Raw genomic sequence first — 22466 nt, forward strand, 5'->3', positions numbered from 1 at the left:
ATAAACATTGGAAATCTCTCCCTGCATACTGCACAACAAACTTTTTAGGAGAGTTTATACATTTTAGCAAGTGGCAGCACATACATTTGAATAAGAAGGAATGGCAAGAATATTCTTCTGCTTTTACATTTGCATTATTACCAATTATATCTGAATATCTTTGTTTTCATATGTACATATGTTTGGGACTTTTATTCATTGATATGCATTCTTGGGGCTAGGAATAATGGGTTTTGTTATTCTGATTGCAAAATTATTTGAGGTACTTTGACATTTGGTTGAATTGCTTGTTCTTATTTTGTCAAAAAAGTTGTTCGTTTATATTTTAAAAAAGTTCTAGTTAAGGTATCACTGCAACAAACAAATGCATGTGCACTTGCATGCACACAGAAACACACATTAGCAAAATATGTGGAAACTCATATCATATCCTTCATTGTTTTTCATGAGTTATTTTTTTACAGGAGATATAAGAATTGTCATGTTAAGCATACAGCTTCATATAACCTGCCTACCATCTAAATAGGAGTGTTGCAAATATTTATTTTTGTTGATTACAGTTCAATTGGAGTTAAGTGGCTTAACTTTACTAAAAGCACACCTAAAAACATGCTGGCTATGCCCTTGCAACTCCCACTCTAATATCACCTACCCCATCCAACCACTACCTTTCTTTCCACTCCACTAACTACCTTGATTATAGCAAGCTCAGATGCTCATAAGCCTAGTACTTATTATACAGCAGGAACTTCGTATTGTAACATCTGTTAATGTCTGTTATGTACTTCACAGATAAGGATTCTAGTTGTTTACTGATGTACTATGTTCTTCATCTGTAAATATGTTGTAATTCCTATGTAAATTGTTAATCGCTATGTAATCCAATGTAACTACTGTCTGTTTATTTTAACTGTGGAGCTTTTCTCCCCGGGCCTCTGCTGAAAATAGACCTACGTCCAGTCCGACACTCCCGGTCAACAAATATAAATAAATAAATAAATAAATCAATAAAGTGACCATCCCATGTATGCTATAGTATCAAGATTTTTTACTTTGTTTTGTTTATTTTTTAACAAGGAAAATATACAAATTTTTATTTTGTTTAATTTTTAACAAAGCAAATATAAGTGCAAACCTAATTATTTCGCACTTACCACTTAGTTTGTAGTTTTGGAAAGAGAAGGCTACTTAATTAAACCAATGCTCTTATGATCACCCTGAAAGCATACATTAGTTTCCAGTAGGCCATAGCTGGTTAAATACTTTGGTGATTCAAGCAACAACAGATGTAAAAACAGTTAATTTAGAAAATGTTTAGAACAGCATCAAGATAAAGAACTTCACTCCACTAATGGCTAAATAAACACTATACAGAGCCTAACACAAATAAAGCTGATTACTTTCCATTACAGATGGTCATGTATCAGGCAGGTTTTGTCCTTGGATTTTGTCTTTGGATTCCAATGAAATGTACAGCAGACAGTAAGCAAGAATTCTTTTAACTGGCTTGAGACTGTTTTATTATGCATGCTGGATTTTATGTTTAACTTTCTGGTTGAAGGCAATTAGAATGAAAGGAAAGACTGTAGAAAAGTAGAAAGATAGATAATACCTAGTGTCAGTGAGGTCAGTGTTGGTTTGCTTGGTAAGTAAGATCTGATAAAAATAGATAGTACTATCAATCCCAAAAAGCAGTACATATACTGTAACAAAAGTAACAACCATTTTTGCTGCTTGTAGCTCTACAGTGTTGTCTTGGTTGTGGTCTGAACTTCTTTTCCCCTTCATCTGTTTTCTGTGTCTGAGTAGAACCAACAAAATATAAATGCTAGCCATGGCCATAAGGACCACAAATGTTGCATCTCTAACAGAGGAGATAAATCCTATAAGTTCGAACAGATATTTGTTAGGATAAACTGTAAGGCAGTAGCCCAAGTTGAAAGTGTATTGTAATTCTGTCCTGTTGTTATTAACAATAGAATATAATGCTGTAGTTATACTTGACCCAGTACTGAGACTCCACAGAAACATGATGATAATGATTATATGCTTTTCCATCTTACTTTTTAGACCTGCCCACATGGGATTAATGGAAGCAAGTGCCACGCCTTGGAAACAGCTGAGCAGACAGGTTTGGCTCATTACCATCACTCTGGATGACCTCATAAGAAGCTCATTAAATTTACAACCCAGGTCATTGTAGAAATATTTCACACCAAATGCAAACAGTGAATGTGGAAGTCCTAGAGTTAAAAGAAACATCAGATTTGAAGTAGCGAGTAAGCAGAGTATTATCTCTACAGGCATCATCTTCTTCTCTTGAAAGGCAATGGCAGACAGGAGTAGTACAATCAGGACATTACTGCACAGACCGATGGCAGTAGTCAGGAAGAAAATTACTCCCTTTATGATGTCTTCTTTTTGCATTCTTCTCTGTGAAAGTTAAAAAAATGTTTTAATCATGTGAAACATTTACAGTAATATTGCAGTATTTTTATTAATTTACCCTTTACAAATGTTCCTTATGGCCTAATAATCTGCAACACTGTATACTGCTCTCAGCTGCCATAAAATATGATGATGACATGTTTTAGTCATAAAAAACTTTTTCTTACACAAAAAGGGCAATTTTAGCCCCATTTAATAGCATTTTACATCATTAACATTAATTCAGCATCACTACTTATGATATGTAGCACACAAACATTGCAATCATTGCTGCTCATCATTCCTGTTTTCACTCCTACGTTCAGTCAATTGCCTCATATTTTTCCTACTTGTAGCATTTTGTGTCACACATTTTCTGAAAAAGCATTGTAAGATTTGTATCACTTATGTTACATTATATAAGAGACTGCTACCCGCAGCATCATGTTCTTAAATCTGCCTGCTATGTTACATAACAGGTAGCACACTTGCCTTCCGTGCAGAAGTCTGTGTGTTTTGTTTCCACACCAGGTAGATCGATTGCTCACACTGTAGTATAGCATAAGGGTGATGCCACACTCCAGAGTGTGTCATCATTTGGATGAGATGCTATACCAAGTTCTGAGGAGGCAACTCAGGTAAATATAAAAAAAATTCCACAGTACCTATTGAAATGAATAAGGGAAGTTCCCTAACATCCTAGCCAAAATTTCCCTAGAGTATAAATATCTCCTTGAGCCTCCCCTGAAAAGAGGCTACTAGAATAAAGGGACTAACCTGGTCAGCAAAGGATGAATAAATGTAATACCCTTTAGAATAAGCTAGTCAAAGTGGTAATCAGATGGAATGCAACTGAAAGTAAATTGTTGGATTGTTATCCAATAATTGACACCATTAAAACTGGAAATAAGTCAGTATCTGAACTTCAAATACACTCATCCCAGGATTCAATAAACTCTGTGTATGCTCCGTGTACAGCCTACATGGAGTGTTTTCATGTACATTGTCACAGTGTGCTCTTGGCAATGTGCAATGCATATTAATGTTTCTCGGCATGCCTAATTGAGGTTTCAAGGTGCCCCAGTAATGTTGGTTGTGAAATCTCATAGAACAACATGGATAATGAATCTGTGTATAGCAGAGCACTGACGTCCCTCCCAATACCTCCCAACCACTTAGTCCTAAATGAAAAGATCTGACAGTAGTTAGTGTCATCAATCCCAAATAAATAATACAAAACCACAAATTTTATGAGGAACACAACAAAAATACCTGCCAAAACAATGGAAAGACTGCCAGAACTAATCATATCCATATAGCTTGATTTTCCTCCAAATGTTTATTTTTTATTTATGCCATGTTTGTACAATGTGCCATGGCATTTAGCTATGCTTACCCCATTTGTGCAATGGGACCATCCATGTATTGGACTTGATCCAGACATCCAAACATAGAAACTGGATGCTTTCAAGTGCTATTAATTAGCATTGTTAGGCATCGCACAAACCTACAGGTAACAAACCCTGTGGCAACATGCATAGCATGTTGGACTGCAATGCAGATGGTCCCAGGTTCTAGTTCAGGGTATATAACATTTACTTATATGGTTGTGACATTGCGGCTTATACAAATAAAATGATAGTGTAATGAAATAACTGTGGAATAGCATTGGTTGGAAATTACTTTAGAATACATTTGAAAAAGGTGTGAGCTGCTTAGAATCACGCAAATCAATGCACTTTTTACCATGTTTGTGTGATAGTAAGTAGCACACACCTTTTCCAAATGTATCAAAATGTAGACAGTGCACACTCTCAGTAAGTGCAATTGGCAGGAAAACATGCTGTTTCAAGTGGAATTATTTATGAACTTCTACAGATTACAGTTCAAGTTCACCCTGTTTTCTCTGTCATATCTTCCCCATTTATTTTCATTAATGCATTGTAGCATGCTGGTGTGCATCGCACAACAATGCACAAAAATGATAACGCAGCTATAATCAAAACCAGCACCATGTGCTTCAAAATAAAGGAATGTATCACTGTTTTAACACATGGTGCCGCACAGTCAGTTGAGTAGCAAGTATTTTCTAGGATACTCAATAGAAATTTTTATTTGGTATGTACTCAAAGATATATATATATATATATATATATATATATATATATATATATATATATATATATATATATATATATATAGGTAGATACCCCTGTTGTTTCATTAACTCTGTTGTGGGGTGTGTTCACGCATTTAGCTCATTAATGCATGATCACACTCCACTTTTTGGGTTCATTTTGGGTTCCGAGGTACCAGGTTTGACAATAGCATCATGAAATGCCTTCACTTGTTTTCTTTCCATATGTGTTGGTGGGTTCAAATAGTGGTTTAGGTAGTACTTTTATAAGTGCTTATGAGCATCTGAAGTAGACCAACATACTTTATCTCATTTGAGCATTGATGCCCATGGTTGAGCGATGCACACCATCGAGTGGTAATGCTTTACAGAAAAGAAATGAGGAGCTAGGAAAGCAGTGAAATGGGGAACAAGTAGGGCAGAAAACATAATGAAACATTGTACAACATATGTGACATCGTGTACTGATTGTGTGAAATGCATGTGCTACATAACTGAATGCAACAACAGGTGTTAAGGTGTTGTTGTTGGAGCTTGATGGTGCTGGGTTGGGATACAGATGTATATTGAATACTTAACATCTGCAGCCACAGGAGAAGTTACAAGATCATCTAATACATTGGTATTCATTCTGAGATTCACACTGTTAAACACAGTGCAACGGCGCTCAGTGGGTTTGCGCCATTTAGACTTACAGTAATAGAATGCATCCCAGGTCTATTTTTAGATGTCTGGATCCTGTCTGCTACTTGGGTGGCCCAGTTGTGCAGTTTGTGCACTGCTGCTGTGCATGTAAACTAGCTGAGCACCACGCAAACAGTGGCCCAAAAATTAAGAGATAAAAAATTAAGTAATAGCAGTCAGAAACATAAATCAAGGTATGACATGCACAGTATACTATGTTGTTACACAGGAAATATGCCTACATAGGTCTATAATCCAAATTCATCATCAAATACCCATTCAGAACACAAGATGGTTGCTTTAACCCTGTTTTTCACACATACACCTTTGTAACAAGCAGCAACAGTCAGTCAGCACACAAAGTGAACAGAATGTACAGTTTTATTAAAATATTATGTTACCTGTACATGTAGTGAAATGCTTCTGTTTTAAAATACCGCACTTAGTGATTGATTACACACCCTGTTATGATATTTTGCTCGCAAATATACAGCAATGTTTTTTGTGTCTGTGTTCCTTGGTCATTTAGCAGTTATATGTCCAGTACTCTGGGACATATGATGTGTACACCATTCTATATCATTGCATTTGCAATGTCAAAGGATATTAACTGGGAATAATATGATATGCAGTTTGCCAAATAAGGAAAGCCAGTTTAAATTTCACAAACAAGCACTGACTTTTCTTTTGTGGGTGGGGGAGCAGAGTTGATTTCTTGCTATGGCAGTAACAAGAGTGTGTTGGTCTGGTTACTCTGCATGTTTAGCATCCTGCCTGTTGTCTGATTTAGGTAGGGTTGAAATGTCTGAAACTGCAATGTGTACCCTTACTGTTGAACTATTATGTCTAATGCTACCCTAGTCGTGAAGTATTGTGATGTAGGAGAATGGTTTTAGGCTCCTAGGTGGTGAATCAGTGTGCTATGGTTTGTCTCATAGCCAAGGTAAGGACATACAGAGCATGTTTATGTCTGTCAACAACCACACCTGCTTCTGGTTCATCCACTGAATCATCATTGGCCTGTGGCTGGGTTGATTTTGTCATTGTCTGGAAGATGTGTTCCCCTTCACCTTGCTGATCCTGCTGCAGATGTCCCACTAGATCAACTTGGGTAACATAGCACATACTATGAGCATTGAGGGACTTGTCAGTGGATTGTAATGGTGTCCTTGGCCAGAAGTGTGTAGGCACTGACACTGTGAGTGCAGTAGCTGAAAATCATGCTGTTCCTCTGTGTGTGTGTGTGTGTGTGTGTGTGTGTGTGTGTGTGTGTGTGTGTGTGTGTGTGTGTGTGTGTGTGCGCATCTCTGATGGGTTTCCGCAGTCATGAGTCTAGTGCATAGCATGCATCCACACTGAAGTGAGCCTTGGAGATATCCCCCATAGCACACATCTAGTGCACTTGGGAAATGTGGCACAAATGGAAGTCATGCTAACTGAAAGGGTTACCAGCACACACATTACACATGATTCCCATGACATTACACATGACTTGGCAGTTGTTCAAGTGATAGAACTTATGGTTAATATAGACCCTACCCTGTTCCCCAAGTGTTGTTCACTTGTGTGCATGACTGCGATGTATGGCACATATTACTGGAGAGTAGTGGAATATGTGTTACAATTGTAACATACTTATGATCTACTACAAAATTGTGTTAAAATATATGTTCACTCTGCCATGTTGTAGCATAGCATGCAGGAATGTTTGGAAGATCCTGGATGCTGATGCCTATGAAACACCAACCATGTTCCCTAGTAGTCTGTTAAGGGTACCTGTGGCTAAAATACTAAGTTAAACACATACCTTAAATTCCACTGGGATGCGTTCCCTGCATTTGGCTCTGTATGTCACTTAAGGCTGCCAGAGGTCCCACAGTTCCTCTACTGTGTTGTTGGCATGCAAAATCTTGACCCTGTCTGTGTATGGCTATTAGCAGCAGCAGCAGCAGCAGCTTCAGCCTATAGCAGACACAAATGTATGTAAATTATAGCTGCTACTAATAATTTGTCAATGCTTACATTGTATCTGTACTCCAATGCTTTCTCAATGCACATATAAGAAAGGACATGGTGTCTACATTGATGGTTATATATTGTTGAGTAGCTTCATGAGATTGGTTGATTAGCATGCAATTTGGCAGTGCATAATGCAGTTAGCATCTGTGAGGCCCACACTAAATCAGATGTAATCAATTACTAATGTACTCCATTATAAAAAGGCAAATATGTAGCTAGGCAAACCAGTCTGGATGAGAGTTGTATCAGAATTCAAACTCAGTTACACATTTAAATTGGAACAGTATATTTTGACAGAAGAGTACTGTACTTCATCAGGTATCTATCCACTACGTTACCTAAATAATGCATATGTTGGAATGTACTTAGGAATGATGTGAATTAAATAAGTAAGCATTTGCTAGCACCGTGCTCATGACATTGTCTTGTTTACAAGCCCTTTGAGAGGTACAGAGAATGCACAGTAGGCCGATGGTCTAATGGTGTGTGATAACTATGCACACATGTTTCATGGATAGGTCCTTTGAGAGCACTTTGGAAGTTGCACTGCTGTTTTAGCACATTTGTCCCATAGTCTGTTATAATTTTTATTTGGGGGGAATGAGTCCCTGTTATGGCACAAACAAGGATATGTTCATCACGTTACTCCTTGTTTTGTAATCCCCATGTCATTTGTTAACCGCTGTGAAATCTTTAAATTGTAATCAAGTAGTGAATACTGGCAGCCTTTCTGTACTGCCTTATCTGTACAGAGTTTATTTCTACTTATGTGATCCTTATAAGTGTTATCATTATTTTGTCTTTCAGAAAACAATATCCCCGCTAGGTGTAGGCTCCCATTTTCAGAGGCAGAGAATTACCTCATCATTGAAGCATTTAGGCAACACCATGCAGTCCTTATGTTGAGGGGGTGGGCCAATATATCACAATGTGTGGCCCTGTGGAACAAATAGGTCCAAAATGTAAATGTAACTGGGCAGCGAAATTGCAGCTATGAGCAGATGAGACACAGAACCACAGATATGATCCATGTTGCAAGGAGGCATGCTACTGAAGTGGCACATGAGAGTCAGGCCACTGGTGGTAGGCCTGCAGCACAACCCCTCATTGCCACTGAGGAATTTGTGACAAATATTGCCCCTCAGGAAAGCTCACAGCAGTCCATCAGTCAGTATGTTTTGGACATTGGTGCCACTCCTGCATCTCAGGAGAAGCTTTCACCTAGGCTTTGTTAGATCATCAGTAGAATACTGTTGTATTCATTGTGTAATAGTGTATATAGTTTTAATGTGTAGAAGGTTATTTTTTTGGTGGGTGTATTTAAGATAGCTGTAATGTTCAGGTCATTTAGAGGTTATCAGCTACATTCTTGTTAACATTGTAGTTACTGTAGATACAGATTATTGAAAGTATTACCCCCTGTTATACTGTTAAATGTGTTGCTGTTGCCATTACCTCTTACTTTACCTTTTCCAGGACCATCAGGAATCCAAAGATCTAGGGCTCCTGCAGCTGGTAATCAGAGTACATTTATGTCAGCAATATAGAAATATTTCAAAATATCTGCTAAAGTGTCGTCTCAGGCCTGGTGTATAGATTGCTATACTGTCTGCATACTTGTCAAATGCACAAATATTTGCAGAATGTCCAGATGTGTCACTCATACCTCTGGCCCATATTTAAGATTGTAGTGATTGAGTTGCAAACTATTGACAGGTCATTAAAAATTACAGACATAAAATAATGACAGATCCCATGTAAAGAATGCAAACCACTCATAAATGTCATGGTGAAACAATACTTGCTATGCTATCACCTTTCTAGATTAGTAAGGGCAATATGTCACAATGATACCTATTCTTGGGCCTTTGTCCATCCATTAGTCACAGCTTTGTCCACTTTCGTTGCCCTAAGAGGTTGAGAGGTATGAATGCCTTAATAGTGACAGGAGTCTAAATTGCTTAACATATATTGCAGCATAGTAGTGCAAGTATTAATGTCTTCCTGTTTTCCTTTCTTTTATCACAGGTGATCATGGAAGTGGTTCATGTGTCCCCTATGCCACCTGATGTCAGTGTCTCATGAGACTCTGATGATGATGGTGGCCAAAGTGTGGCACAGCCAGGGGTTGCAGAGGCTGATTCTGCCACAGAGGTTGACATCCAGTGCCCCCCCCACTATCACCACACACAGCCAGTATGAGTAAGCATACCCAGTCCATTGAGGCCATAGATATTATAGGTTCATAAATTCATAGATGTTTACTAGGCTAATGACCACAAGGGCCTTTTTAAGCCTAGCCATGCATCCCAAATCTCTGACAAATTCTGATACCTTTGATAAGTCTAAGCATGGGCCTGGGAGATGAACCATTTACAGGTTACCTGTTTGCATCAGAGGCATAGGTGCCAAAACAGAGGTGAATTTCCCATTTCCCACCCAATTGTCCAAGTTACACTTGAATTGGATTAGAGAAGAACTCTGCTTCACATGGATGGGGAGGTTGTTCCATAGACGGGTAGTCTCTGTCATACATACCTATCTCTCCAGCGGGTCCTATTTATATCACAGGCAAGGTTTAAGTCTTTAAAATGTATAATTATGGTACTGTTTGTTTTGTGGATATGCAGGAGGTCCATTAGAGTGGGGTCTGACAATGCCCTGTATGCCAGGCATAGATCTCCCCTCATAATCCTGTAGGAGACAGAATACAGGGATAGGGCCTTGAAGCGGTCTGCATAGGACATATTACTTATGCCCTGTATTCTTTTAGTGATGAACCTCTGTGGACATTCCAGTTGTTGGATATGCCTGGATGGGGTACATACCAAAAAGAGTATTGTATGCAATGATAGGTCTGATGAATACTGAATACAGTGGAGCAATGACTTCCTTGGACTTAGATGCCATACCTTTATTTATATGTTGCACAACATAGAATGATTTCCTCACCACTGTAGACATGTGATGATCAAAGGCTAGATTACTATCTATGCATGTCCCTAAGTCCCAGACTACTGGGTCAGCCCTAAGGGCTGTGTTATGAATATGATAGTCACCAGGGATGGATGATTTCCCAAAGGATACTATTATGTATTTCTTGACATTTAGTTTTAGTCCATTACTCTGACACCAGTTGTTTGTCTGTGTCAGCCCCTCCTGGAAAATATTTGTGTCAGTGTGAGATTCAATGACAGCTCCCAATTTGCAATCATCTGCAAATTGAGTCAGCCAGAGACCACTGACATTGGCCTTGACATCTGAAAAGAAAATGCCAAAAAGGAGAGGTCCAAGGACTGATCGCTGAGGGACTCCACTTGTGACTGGCTTCTTTATAGAGGTGGACTCCCCAAATCTAACTTCCTGTTGGCTGTCCGCCGGGGGACATACAGGTTTGTACCTAACCTCCTGAGTTTGTCAGCAATGCCTGAGTGGGGTATTGCATCAAATGCATTGGCCAGGTCAAGGTAGGTAGTGTGAACAAGTCTGCCCTCATCCACTGCTTTGGTGACCTTCTCAAAGAAGTCCACCAGGTTGAGTAGGCATGATTTGCCCTTTACGAAACCAAACTGGGTTGGGTCCAGTGTCTGAAGGTTTGCTATATCTCTACTGATCATCTCCATGATCAGTTGTACAGTTGGAGGATGGGGACATTGACCAAGAAAGTGTGGCTTACTGTGGCTTCAGTGACTGTTGACATTGGCCATAGCCAAACTGTTGGAGAGATGCTACACAGGCAGATTGATCGTGGTGCTTGGAGGAGGCCTGCTGTAGCTCTCAAACCTGTTGCACATGTCTCATCACATGTCACTCAATGTATGTTTAGAGCTGTCAAGGAGGCACAGGCAAGTTCTGAATGGAGCTCCAGGAGAATGCTCAGGGTTATAGATGCAGCAAAGTCTGACATCCATGATTGCCTTCACTGTGTTGTTGATTCCCTGTTTAGGTTGAATGACATGGTGGAATGGGATGTGTCTGTGAGGGAACAGAGTGTATCTGAGATGGAACTCACATTGTCTGTGATGGAATGTCTGCTTGGAGGGTAGCATTGGCCTCATTGGAGTAGGTCAGCAACTACATCTGCTGAGAGCCAACATGGCCATGCCCGATCATGGTCCAAGAGTGGCAGTACATCCACTGCTCCAGCAGGGAGAGTGCTGTCCTTACCTAGACATGGCAGGCCATGGGGTCGTATCCTGGGTGTTACCATGAAGGGAGCACATCCAGAAGACATCAGTCACCTTAAGTAGCAGTACAGCATCTGACCTTGGGTATGGAGGTGCCAATGCAACTACTGACAGAGCCAGTTTTCATGTTTGGGGGAGGGGATGATGAACTGTCTGCTCAACCATGCACAGCTCACAGCTGTCTGACACACAGGCACATAGGGCTAGCACTGAGCTTGGCTCTGTTCATGCAGTCACACACCAGTGTCACATTGAGGCCACCTACAGACACACACACAACATTTACATGGTCCATCTTGCTTGCTTTCCTTGCTTACTCACACAAACACATACACTCACCAGCCTTTTGTGTCAGGCAAGGCCTCCTGCACTCCCACACAATACCTTATGCAAGTGATGGTAACTGTGCCCCCTGTCGTCTCTCTTTTGGATTCAGAGATACTAAAGCAAAGTGCCTGATTCACAGCATTGCTGTCTATATTAATAAGACATTATTACCTCCCTTTGTGCTATTAAAATGATAATTGTACCTGTCATTTAGATTGTAAGTAGCCATTTAGATAGTTCCTAGCATTATAATTTTTCAACTTTATAGTGGATGATTTTGTAAGAGCTGTGAATTAAGACAATTAAATGTGTTTCATTACTACATCAAACTTTCTGTTTAAGGACTGTTTAGTACAAATGTATATGTGCACATTCAAAGTCATTCCATCAGATTCAGAGCTCAGGATGGTTTGTCAGCAGTGAAGACAAATCTCATCATAACAGTAATACAGAATAAGGTTCCTTTCTGCATGTACATCTCCATAAGTTCTGAGGGTCATAGGATATGACTAGGGTACTGACCTGATGGTGTTTAGAAGCATAGCCATTACATCACAATATAATATTAAAAGTCAGATATAATGCATGGCCAAGTGTTGTCTAGCAAGGAACACCCATGCCCAGGAGTAAAGCAGCAGGGATCCATGCCATGGCAGATAACATTTTCACAGCAAATTATTCAGCCTGTTCTTCAACAGGGTAATGGAGGTGCTTTGCTTGACATGGATTTAAAGCCTACTGCAGAGGTGGACGACCTTTGAGAGATGTATCGGTCTCTCCAGCATGTCCTATGTATGTCATAGTGTACATTGAGGTCCCTGGAACAGGTAACACAAATCCCATATTACTTATGCATGTGCAGCATTTTCATCCCATTTTAGCCACAGATAGCCTTGTAAGACATACATAGTCTGCCTCCAGGCTATCTGCATGATACTGCAAACAGTGAGAAATACATCAGTCTGCCCACAGAAGACACATTTTGGAGACCCTCTGATGTTTTATTGCTCAGACATATCTGAGTAATCTGATATTGCTGATGACATCAACAGTTTATTTTAAAGACAAGAGGAAAGTGTCCCTTAGGCTGCTTTAAAATGCCTGTGCAACATTCACCAACAGTTCATACACATAATTAGTTGACTATTGTGAAAATAGAACACCTACCTATTTAGGTTTACATACTACAGACCAGACTACTTAACACACATACCACAGCACAAGTCTGATTTCAACAGGACTGCAGGTCATCTTATGGTAGATGACATCAGCATGTACCACAGCACAGGTCTGATTTCAACAGGGCTGCAGGTCATCTTATGGTAGATGTCATCAGCAGGACACATGGAGGACAAGAGTTAGAGGACTGCCTTGACTGGCTGTGTGTGCAAGCACAACAATAGTGCTAAACCATGCCCTTTCAGAAGTCAGTGTGGGATATGCACTTATACTGTTGTTTATAGAGACATGCACACCAAGTTGACTACAGTGAGGAAAGAACCCCTACCTATCTAGGATTATATACTACAAATGAAAGCACTCAATGTGTGTACCACAGCACATCTCTGATTTTAACAGCACAGCAGGTCATCTTATGGTAGATGTTTGGAGGACCGCCTTGACTGGCTGTATGTGCAAGCACCAAAACAGTGCTAAACCCAGCTATTTAAGAAGTCAGTCTGGGATGCACTATTACACCATTCTTTATAGAGACACACTCAGCAATTTGACTGCAGTGAGAAAAGAACCCCTAACAATCCAGGTTTACATAGTATAGATAAGAATAAATTAATGCACATGCCACAGCACAACTGATTTTAACAGGACTGCAGGTCATATTATGGTAGATGACATCAGCATGCCACTTGGGGAACAAGAGTTTGGAGGCCAGCTTTGACAAGCACAAAAAGCAATGGAAAACCATGCCATTTGTGAAGTTGAATTGGGATACATACTCCTGCTTTTGTTTACACACACACACATGCACACACACACACACACACACACACACACACACACACACACACACACACACACACACACACACACACACACACACAGTTGAATACAGGGAGATTAGAACCCCTACCTATCTAGGTTTATGGTCTACAGATCAGAGAACTCAACAGCTTAACACATGCACCACAGCTCAAACCTGGATTGTGCAGGACTGCAGGTGAAATTATAGTAGATGACATAACTAAGCCATGTGTTGAACAGCTTGTGAGGCCTGCATAGTCACATTGCTTCATGGTGTCATCTGAGGCTAGTAGCCTAGCTGTGTCAAAACAATACCATATTGAGCCTATTTATCTGTTTGCATTTGGATGAGCAAGCCTAACAGCACCATCAACTGGTCTTACAAGCTTGTAGCTGCGAAAGCGCTAACTCTGTGTCTTTTTTCATATTAAATATATGATTTTATTTGCCGTGGTCTGGATCCTTCTTCTGTTTTTGCTTTACATTTTGTACTTAGGGTATTGTTGTTGATTTGACAGTGTGAAGGGACATTGCTTTGCTGAAGGGAATGATAATGCATTTCTTTGCATTTATTTTGAGATTATGACAAATACACCAGTCATTGGTCTGTATATGACCCCCCCTAAAGTATTCTGACATCATTTGGAGATTCAATAATTGCACCTAATTTGCAGTCATCTGCAAACTTGGTCAGCCAGAACCCCTTAGTTTTGGCTTAAACTTCTGAGAAGTATATAACAAACAGTAGGGGGCCCAGCACTGAACCTTGGGCACCCCACTGGTGACAGATCTGTTGGTTGATGTGGAGTCACCCACTTTGATAGTGTTTGTCACATTTTTGAGCCAGTTGGCAACCCATCTTACAACAAAGGGGTTTGCATTCAGTTTGCTAAGTTTATCAGTATTGCCTGAGTGTGGAATTCTGTTGAAAGCTTTTGCCAAGTTGAGGTATGCAGATTTGCCCTCGTCAATGGTCCTGGTCACATTTTTGAACAAATCCATCAGATTTAGTAAGCAAGATCTGCCCCTGACAAAGCTAAATTGGGTTTGATCCATGATATGGAGGTCTCCTATGTCTTTATTTATGACGTCCATAATGATATGTTCCATGGCCTTACAGATGAGGTGGGTCAGGCTTATGGGTCTATAATTCCCTGGGTCTGTTTCTCAACCACATTTCTGGAGGGGAATAACTGTTGCTGTTCTACATACCACAGGAACAAAGCCTGCAGTTAGGCTATGCTTGAAAAAGGTAGTTAATGGTGAAAACATGAAAGTTTGCATATTAAACTGGTTTTACGTTCAGCAGAAGTTTCGTTTTTTGGGACTATTATCCTTTACTAGCTAGAAGATGTTGGTTTTCCTTCTCATTTGGTTTGTCTGTGGTTTTTTATTGCCTAGTTAGTTAGTTAATTGTGATTCTAGTTCATGTTTTAGCCTGTTTAGAAGACAGCCCAGAATGCCATCTGGTCCCATAGAGGCTGTGTTTTTTGCCTTAGACAAGGCTTTAATAACCTGTTCCTCAGATATGTAAGGTGGTGGTGAAGTTGGGGGCAAGTTTTCTGATAATTTTGAAGGGGATAAGGGAGTTAAATTTTCACTAAAACTATCTGTTTGCAGATTTGCTATCTCTGCCAGGTCAGTGTATGATAATGTTAGCCACAAGTTTGGCACATGCTTGGGTCCTACCTTTTAGGCTACATACATAGCTGTAAAAGGCCTTATGGTTATCCTTGGCCGTGCTTACTAAGTTTTTCTCAAAGATACCCTTAAGGGATTTGACATATTGTTTTATTTGCCTGTTGAGGCTGAGGAGGGTGCTTTTTCATTTTTGGGCCTCACCTTTGTATTTTTGGACAGAAAATTTTGCATTTGTTGATGCTGGATGGCCACCATAGTGGCTTGTTTTTACTTTGGGCTCTGGCTTTGATTCTTTCTGTAACACTTGAATCTATACACTTATGCAAGAAATCGTACAGGGCTTTAGTGTAAGCTTTTGTATAGTTACCACTTCCAGCTGGGGTGGGGCATTGAATGCATGTATACCTTGCCCTAGAAGGGTATAGTTTGCCTTGGTGAAGTTTTTTAGTCTAACTTCATCATTTGTGAGTTCTGGTGTGAGTGCCAACTTGAAGGTGACTGATTTTTGGTCAGATTTAACTAATGAGGATCTGACAGTTGCAGCAGTGCATCTGTTTGTCATGTTAGTGAGGACCAAATCTAGTATGTTTGTTCCTCTTGTCAGAGTAAAAAAACTTTTGTGTTTTTTGGGAGGTGAAGAAAGCCAGTCCTACTGTTCCATATTGGGGGTGAGGGCTGTATATCTGCTACTGTTATAATGATCTTGGTGGAACCACTGTAATATACGTGTAAGGAGGAAACTCCAGTGTAGGGTGACCCATTCCAAAGAACTGGCATTTCTGGAGAAATAGACTTAGATGCCAGATTACAGAGGTTACTAGCAAACACCTGATGAACTCTCATGTTAAAGTGAGTGGACCCAAGCAGATTGCTTGAAAGTGCTCACACAACCTTACTGCTTGCCAGTATCAAGTTCTTTATATATTTTGTAAACAAATGTATCACACCATTTGTCATTATGCCATGTATTTAATTGCATGTTATGTGCTATGTTGCTGACACACATTGCATTTGTATAACTGTTCCCAGGATTTAATAAAATTTTATTTATTTATTATTTATTTTACATTTGTTGACCGGGTTTGTCTAACTGAGCTAAGTAGCCCTTTTTCAGTGGAGGCCCGGGGAGAAAAGCTCCACATGTTCTACAGATTATAATTTACAAAAATAAGTAAACAATTAACAACTGGTTTACAGAAAATATTCAAAGCAACATATACATAAAAAAATAAAGATTTACTACAGTAAACTAATCATCATGTCTGTCAGGTTTAGAATCCTACATCATTCAGTAGGACTAACAATAGTTTTATCACCAGACGTAAAATCTTACATAATACAGATAAGAATTATGTAATATGCTTAGGCTAGAGAAGTTAATGTGAGACAAGGTCGAGAGAGTTCGAGAAAGTTACATAGGTTGGGAGCAGATAGAGGTGTGCAGTTAGGGTTGATAAGCTGTTTAAGGGAGGTGGGTACAGAGGCTGGTCTATTGGCTTAACAGGTATTCTTTAGTGGCTAGCTTGAATTGACTAAGTTGCTTGAGTGACCTGATCTGTACTGGGAGTTTGTTCCATGCCTTGGAAGGATTATAGCTAGAGAGAATACATCCTTTCTTAGTTTTAGGTGTGTGGATTTGTAGCAGATCTAGTTTAGAGCTCCGGAGGGATCTAACAGGTCAATAGTGGGAGATGACAGATGATAGGGTAGGGCAGTAAGAAGGCTGATAAAGGATGGCGTGGATGATCTGGAGTTGAGGGAGAAGAAGCTGGTGAGGTAGTTCAAGTCAGTTAAGGTGTGTGAGTAAGAGACCATGATGTGACTTGTAAGTTTGGTGTTCTGCAAATTTGGCTATCTTGTTATAGGTAGATTCAAGTTTGGCAAGGAGTGTGGAGTTGAGGCAAGTAAGAACTTCAGAGCCATAAAATAGACTGGGTAGGAGGTATGCATAAGAGAGAGTTAATTTAGCTTCACTGGTGAGAAACTTTTGTTGCGGTAGAGGAGCCCTAGTTTCTGATGAGTTTTCTTGATACAGTTGTTAATGCATAGATCGAATTTATGTTGGTCGTCAATGATGACACCAAGGAGTTTAGTGCTAGTTTCCACCTCAATGAGTGTGTTATTGAGGGACAGAATTGTGAAAGTGGATTTAATGTGGTTGTAGATTTTAGGAAGAAAAAGCAGTAGCTTAGTTTTGTTTGTGTTAAGGATAAGCTGGTTACCAGAGAGCCAGTTTTCGACTGAGTTAAAGGAAATCTGTGTTGTAGAGATGAATTCGGAGGGACAGTCAGCAATAGTGATGACAGTAGAGTCATCAGCATATTGGACAAGTGATGACTGAGGACAGGAAGAATAAAGATTAGTGAAGATGTTGAAAAGTAGTGGACCAAGGATGGAACCCTGAGGGACACCCATTTTAACTGGGAGAGTGCAGATTACCACTTCACTGCTTGAGATCTGTCAGTGAGGTAGCTGGAAAACCATGCAACAGTAGCAGAGGAGAAGTTAAGGTTGGTTAGTTTGTGCAGAAGGAGAGGGTGAGAGACGGTGTCAAAAGTTTTAGAGAGATCTAAGACTAGGCAGGAGACAAATTTGTTGTTATCTCTGGCAAGGGCTATAGTATCAAGCAATGACAGTAGGGCAGTAGTAGTACTATACTTTGGTCTAAAACCATGTTGAGTAGGTGTAAGCAGATTTTCAGGGAGTAAGTAGTGCATAACTTGTTTATGTATGTATTTTTCATGAACTTTAGAGAGAGGAGAGAGGATGGCAACTGGTTTAAAATTAATGATATCTGAGGAGTTACCTCCTTTATGTATTGGTAGAGTGAAAAATTGTTTCCGTATGGAAGGGACTTTGGACTCTGAAATGGAGCGGTTGATTATGATAGATACAGGGAAAGCAAGAGAGTCAGCAGCTAACTGAAGGAAAAGGGAAGGAATGTTGTCAGTAGAAGTTGAGCAAGGTTTGAGTTTAGAAAGTAGGGATTTGATGTAGCTAGTAGGTGCTGGTTTGAGGGAAAAGCATTTGATGAGAGTATAGTGGGATTTGATAGAGAGTGGTTAGAAATATTATTAAAGGTAAATGAATTGGCACTGAGGTTAAATAGTTTGGATATAGAGCGAATGAAATATGTGTTGAAGATGGAGGCAGTATCTTTGGGAGTGTTATCAGGACAAGGATTGGGGGACCACCAGGATGTAGTATGTGGTTTAAGGAGTTCCACAATCTTTAGGGTTTTGATTTCAAAACCAAGGGTGGATTATAGTAGAAGTCTCTTTTATCTTTATTAATATGCTTTTTGTTCTGATTTCTAAGTTCTTGGTATTTTTGCAAGTCTGCAGGGAGCTTTGTTTTGGTCCATGTTTTCCATGCTCTGTCTCTATTTTTCATTAGGATGCAGGTGGAATTTGATAGCCATGGAGCTATATTAGATGTAATATGGACTGTGTAAAGTGGGGCAAGTGAATCAAGAATACTGAGAAAGGTGTAGCTGAAAGACAGGACAGCATCGTCAAGGGGGATTTGGGTAAGGAAATTCCAGTTAACATTAGAGACAAGAGATTTAAATGTGTCAGGGTGGAAGTTAGTAAGCTTGCAGCATGTGCTAAATGTATTTATTTATTTATTTAGTTAGTTATTTATTTATTTACATTTGTTGACCGGGAGTGTCCGACTGGATGTAGGTCCATTTTCAGAGGAGGCCCATGGAGAAAAGCTCCACAGTTACAATAAACAGACAATAGTTACATTGGATTGCATAGCGATTAACAATTTAACATAGCAATTACTTGCAACATATTTACAGATGAACATAGCACATCAGTAGACAACTAGAATCTTTATCTGTGAAGTACATAACAGACATTAACAAATGTTACAATAAGAAGCTCCTGCTGTATAATAAGTACTAGGCTTATGGGCATCTGAGCTTGCTATAATCAAGATAGTTAGTGGAGTGGAAAGAAAGGTAGTGGTTGGATGGGGTGGGTGATATTAGATTGGGAGTTGTAAGGGCATAGCCAGCATGTTTTTAAGTGTGCTTTTAGTAAAGTTTTGAAGTGGGTGCATGATGGAGGTAATTGTGGGTGGGAGGAGTTCCATAATTTGGCTATGGTGCAAGAGAATAGTGCTTCACCAGCAGAGTTATTGGCTTTAGTGATCTGCAAGTGATTTTTGTTGCTGGATCTTAGTGGTCTGGTGGTGAGATAGGGTTGGAGTAGATTCTGGAGGGATGGGACATTTAGTGGATGGTTTACTAGTTTGTGGGTGAGTGAGAGTTGATACCATTGAAGGAGGTGAGGGAGTTCAAGCCAGCCCAGTTCAGCAAGTGAGAGACAGTAGTGACTATGGTAGGATGCCCCTGTGGCAAATTTGGTGATTTTGTTGTAGCAGGTCTCTAGCGTATTTAGATTGCATTGCCTTAGGTTGGTATATATTGGAGAGGCATAAAGTAGGGTGGAGATAAGGTGGGAATTTGCTATTGAAATCTTTGCTGCTTTGTTGAGAAGTTGCTTGTTTCTGTATAAAGCTCCTAGTTTTTTGTGGACTTTTTTTATGGTCATGGATATGTGAATGTCAAATTTTAGCTTATTGTCTATTTCCACTCCTAGCAATTTGGTGTGTTCAGTTGGGTATATAGTGGTGTTGTCTTTTGCTGTGATGTTAAAGTGAGAGTTGTTTTGAGTAATCTATGCTGTTTAGTAAAGCAAGGCACAGTGTAGCGCCTACATGGAATGTATCCATTTACCTGGCCACAGTTCACCCTTGGCAGCGCACCATGCATATTAATGATGGCACACTACCAAGGGAGAGATGAGGTACATGTATATTGAATCAGTGTAGAGAGAGTTGCAGTGGCAACCAGTGGCTGCAGATGACTGTAATGTTCCCCACCACTGTTGTAATGTTGTGAAGTGTGTCAAATGTATAATATGTCATTTTTGTGATGCATTATGTTTTTTTTTAATTTTTTTTTTTAACTGCATGTTTCACTACACAGAGTGGAGTGATGACAAGCTGTCCTCACATATAGACAGCTGACACCTGCCAGATATCTAAAAATAGAAACTGGATGCAATTAATTATCATAATCACATTTTTTTCTTTTTCTTTTTTTTCAATTACCATTTGCTTGGCGTGGAACGCAGCAGAGCCGAGTGGAGCTTATGTATACATTGCTGACACCTGCCAGACATCTAAAAATAGAAACCAGATGTAATTAATTATTTATTTATAGGTGTGTTTAAGCATGTTTGCGTGGTGTGGTGTGGTGCTCAGCAATGCTAACAGGTAGCTTAGTAGTATATGTAAAGCTTTACTAGATTTTATAACATACAACTAGCTACATGGGTAGAGTTATGGTCTTATGTGTGTAGGTCCTGGGTTCGAGTTCATAACAGGCAGAATATATCTGTAAATGAATGTGATATTTTTCTTTAATGTTATTAAACTATTGTGGATTTTGGCACTGCTGCAATTTGCTAAATACTGCTCATTCATGCTAAGCAGTGCACAAACATGCTAACGGCTACCAATGTTTGCTCGGTGCTAAGCCTCAATAAAACCATGGTTCTGTGAGTTTGCATGCTGCTTGGCTTCACTTAGCCGGTTTGTGCACTGCTAAAGGATGCATCAATTTTTGAATGTTGCTCAATGATGTGTAATGGCAGGAAAACAGCCTATATTAAGCCCAATAGGTGGGAATACTGCATCATTCATTCATTGGAGTTCAATCAACTGTTGGTGTGTCTGGCAGTGTTGGAGAAGGTGTGCACTTTCGGCAGAGAGGTGGGGTATTCAGGAGTCCAGGGTCATGGTTGGGCTCCTGGTTAAAAACCATGAACCTCGGCTGATGCAGGGTGGATTCCAGGGCCCAGAGTGTAAGGCAGAGGCCTGGGACCATTTGGCCAATGAACTCACTAGTGTTACTGGTATCCCCTGAATAGGTTAGCAGTGTTGTCACCATTATGATGACCTGTAAAGGAAAAAGAGGGGAACCTTGGATGCCTGGGACAAAGAGGCTAGAGCAGGGAATGCCCCACAATATGTAAGCAATTTTTCCTCTGTTTTACCAATATGCATGCTGAATGTCTTCAAAACTGGTATGCATAATGGAGTGATATATGTCCCAACAGCTGCAGTTGAGAGGGCTCGCAATGTCGAGCCCAGGCCTAGTACCTGGCGAGGTTGCACTGTGAGCATGGTAAGTATAGATTTATTATGTTAACTGTAGTGCGATAAGCAAGAAAGACTAAATCATTTACTGCAATAAAGTATACACAACAAAAACTGCAGTGCAATAAATGGGCAATTAGAGCTATAGTGCAATACATGAACAATAACAACTGAAGTTCAATAAACAATAAACAATACCAATATCAGCAAGTAAAATGGTGTTCAGCAGGATTGTGTTGTCATAATAAATACAATAAACAGCACTAATAACAGTAAGTAAAATGGTATTCAGCAGGATTGTGTTGTCATAACCATGGCAGTAGAGCTGTATGCATTGCTTGTCTATGGCAAGGTTGCTGCAGTCCAGTTGAATGCTGTAAGAGCTGTAGAATGCAAAAGTAATGGTCTGCAGACTGTATTGCTTAACTCATAGTACTATCCAAGGCTGTCTACAGGCCAATATCTGTCACATAATGCTCTCTGTTCTTCTTAATTCGGGTAATAAAGGTATATGGGTGAGGTAGCCCACTCCATGGGCAGATATTGTGTGTGTATTTCACAGCTATTTCAAAGCAATAGCAATACAAAAATGTTCACCGGCATTGTTGATACTAAAATAAAACTGTTTTAATATATGCAGTAAGGTTGAATTCCATACATGTGTGTTCTACTGTCACTGCAGTCAATTATAACACTGTACTAGTTCTAGAATGCAAAAAGAATGTCCTGTAACTTGTATTGCTCAACTCATAGTATGGTTCAAGGTTATCTCCAGCACACTATCAGTCACATAATGCTCACATTTTCTCTCACCCTAAGAACAAAAGGTATATGAGTTTGGTAGCCCATGTTATGAGCAGATATTGTGTTTAGACTTCACAAAGTTT

At 39.7% G+C, this 22466-nt stretch overlaps 1 protein-coding gene across 1 annotated transcript in view; it reads right to left on the reverse strand.

Annotated features, from left to right (window-relative positions):
• Positions 1-1521: 1521 nt before the first annotated feature.
• The window catches only part of LOC122810147 (olfactory receptor class A-like protein 1), a 40624-nt gene continuing 19679 nt past the window's right edge, over positions 1522-22466 (reverse strand). The window contains exon 2 of the mRNA XM_044081622.1: positions 1522-2433. Coding sequence (XP_043937557.1) covers positions 1522-2433 — 912 coding nt within the window. The remainder of the gene's footprint in view (positions 2434-22466) is intronic.

This window comes from Protopterus annectens, chromosome 8.part1 (genome assembly GCF_019279795.1).
Source record: "Protopterus annectens isolate FY-2018-M chromosome 8.part1, PAN1.0, whole genome shotgun sequence".
Taxonomy (NCBI): domain Eukaryota; kingdom Metazoa; phylum Chordata; order Ceratodontiformes; family Protopteridae; genus Protopterus; species Protopterus annectens.